This window comes from Pollachius pollachius, assembly GCF_949987615.1.
Source record: "Pollachius pollachius genome assembly, chromosome: 1".
Classification (NCBI taxonomy): domain Eukaryota; kingdom Metazoa; phylum Chordata; class Actinopteri; order Gadiformes; family Gadidae; genus Pollachius; species Pollachius pollachius.
The window spans coordinates 1052110-1054609 of record NC_136934.1 but is presented as its reverse complement, the minus strand read 5'-3'; the positions used below and the strand labels follow the sequence as shown (position 1 = coordinate 1054609).

Here is a 2500-nt window from a genome sequence, read left to right as displayed (position 1 = left end):
GGGAGGTCCTCCTCCCGCAGCTGGGAGGGGTCGGTGGTCAGGAGCCTGGGGGGGGGGGGGGAAGGTTAGAGCTGGAGGAGGAGGAGGAGGAGGAGGAGGGTAGAGAGGTAGTGAAGGGGGGGGGGGGAAGGTAAGAGCTGGAGGAGGAGGAGGAGGAGGAGGAGGTGGAGAGGTAGTGAAGGGGGGGGGAAGGTTAGAGCTGGAGGAGGAGGAGGAGGAGGAGGAGGGTAGAGCTAGTGAAGGGGGGGGGAAGGTTAGAGCTGGAGGAGGAGGAGGAGGAGGTGGAGAGGTAGTGAAGGGGGGGGGGAAGGTTAGAGCTGGAGGAGGAGGAGGAGGAGGAGGAGGGTAGAGCTAGTGAAGGGGGGGGAAGGTTAGAGCTGGAGGAGGAGGAGGAGGAGGTGGAGAGGTAGTGAAGGGGGGGGGGAAGGTTAGAGCTGGAGGAGGAGGAGGAGGAGGAGGAGGGTAGAGCTAGTGAAGGGGGGGGAAGGTTAGAGCTGGAGGAGGAGGAGGAGGAGGTGGAGAGGTAGTGAAGGGGGGGGGAAGGTTAGAGCTGGAGGAGGAGGAGGAGGAGGAGGAGGGTAGAGCTAGTGAAGGGGGGGGAAGGTTAGAGCTGGAGGAGGAGGAGGAGGAGGTGGAGAGGTAGTGAAGGGGGGGGGGGGGGAAGGTTAGAGCTGGAGGAGGAGGAGGAGGGGGTGGAGAGGTAGTGCTGGGGGGGAGGAAGGGGGGCTTAGGGTTAGAGGTGGGGGGTGGGGGATGGGGTGGGTGGAGGAGTGTTGGAGGGGCGGTGGAGAGGTGGGGGTAGGGATGGGGTGGAGGAAGAGGTTCGAGGGGGGAGGGGTGTAGCAGCGGGGCCCGGTGGAGGTGTTGGTTAACGGACTGGGTGGAGGTGATGGAACAGCCATCAGCCTGTAGAGGTGGAGTTTTGATGCACCACCTTCGGGGTGTTTTTGTGATTCAAAGTCAAAGTGCCGGGGGTCTTAAGGCTGCGGGGACAGATAAGGCTCTGGGCCACGCCGGGCTCTCTGCTCCGCAGATTAACCGCCACCGTTGTTAAGCAGTGACAGTTTTAATCAACAAAGGATGGATCAGAAAGCCTTTCTAACCGTCTTAAACAGCGTCTGCTTGATTTTGTTGTGGTTTTTCAAGTCTATGTTAACATCTAAGATTAGGCATTCCCCCTTTAAAATACGAAACCATTGAGGATCGATATTTAGAGACAAAAACACCACAAAAACGCACATTTAAGTGTTAATAGACACAGGTAGGGTCACTTTAATTATTATTTTAGTTAATGTACTGCCGATAATTAATCAGGGTTTAGTGTTTAATCAAGGAGCCCCTAGCGCTGTGAGCTCTGGGAGCAGGAGACTCTCAGCAACACACTCAGGCCTGCTGCAAGGAGCCCGGTTGCTATGACAATATATTCAGTTACTGTGGACAGTGGAGTGCTCCTCAACGCCTGTAAACCCCCCACCCTGTGTCAGGTGACCGCGGACGCGCGTCACCCATTGGCTGAATCGTAAGTAAACAACGGCGCGCGTTTGAAACACGGGAGCTCGGCACATGGCGCAGCAACAGTTGGCCCGCCTATTGAAAAATGATCACCTATTGTGTCCCAAACGACAAATCTGCCCAGCGGCACGTGTCCCATTGTCTTCCCCAGACCCTCCCTTGATTGTCTCTCCCCCCCTCTCCCCCTCTCCCTCCCCCCTTTAAACCAGCCCGTGCATTAATCTGGTGGAATGACAGCCCTCACACAAGGGGACAAATAGGATGCCATCTGCCTCCCTGTCCCTTTCCAGCCCTAACTGCCCTCTCCCTCCCTCCCCCCCTCCCCTGCCTCCCTCATTATACCCCCCCTCCCCCAGACCTGGTCTCTTGCCTTGAGGGGGTGTGTGTGTGTGTGTGTGTGTGTGTGTGTGTGTGTGTGTGTGTGTGTGTGTGTGTGTGTGTGTGTGTGTGTGTGTGTGTGTGTGTGTGTGTGTGTGTAAGTGCAGTTTGAAGTCAGCCTCAGTCCTTATGAAGGTCTAGCAGTTTTGAGACAAGTGACATCACGGCAGGCAGGGATCAGCACACACACACAGACACACACACACACACACACAGACACAGACACAGACACAGACACACACACACACACACACACACACACACACACATGCAGACACACACACGCAGACACACACACACAGACACACACACACAGACACACACACGCAGACACACAGACACACACACAGACACACACATGCAGACACACACACACACGCATGCGTACACCCACGCATACACACACACACACAAACACAGGCACACACACACACACACACACACGCACAGACAAACACCACCACACACACACAAACACACACTTACACTCCTCTTACCAAACATATGAGCTACTAAATCATTTAGAATGGCCCATCCCATAATAACAGACATGAGGTGCAGAGTAATCCGACACCGGCTCACAATATGACAATATTTCAAAGTGGGCTTT

At 55.4% G+C, this 2500-nt stretch overlaps 1 protein-coding gene across 1 annotated transcript in view; it reads right to left on the bottom strand.

Annotated features, from left to right (window-relative positions):
* foxn4 (forkhead box N4) overlaps nucleotides 1-2500 on the bottom strand; it is a gene marked incomplete at both ends in the record, with an annotated part of 10881 nt that overhangs the window by 5525 nt on the left and 2856 nt on the right. Inside the window, one exon of the mRNA XM_079750187.1 lies at nucleotides 1-45. This exon is cut by the window's left edge and continues 131 nt beyond it. Within this exon, the coding sequence (XP_079606313.1) occupies nucleotides 1-45 (45 nt within the window). The remainder of the gene's footprint in view (nucleotides 46-2500) is intronic.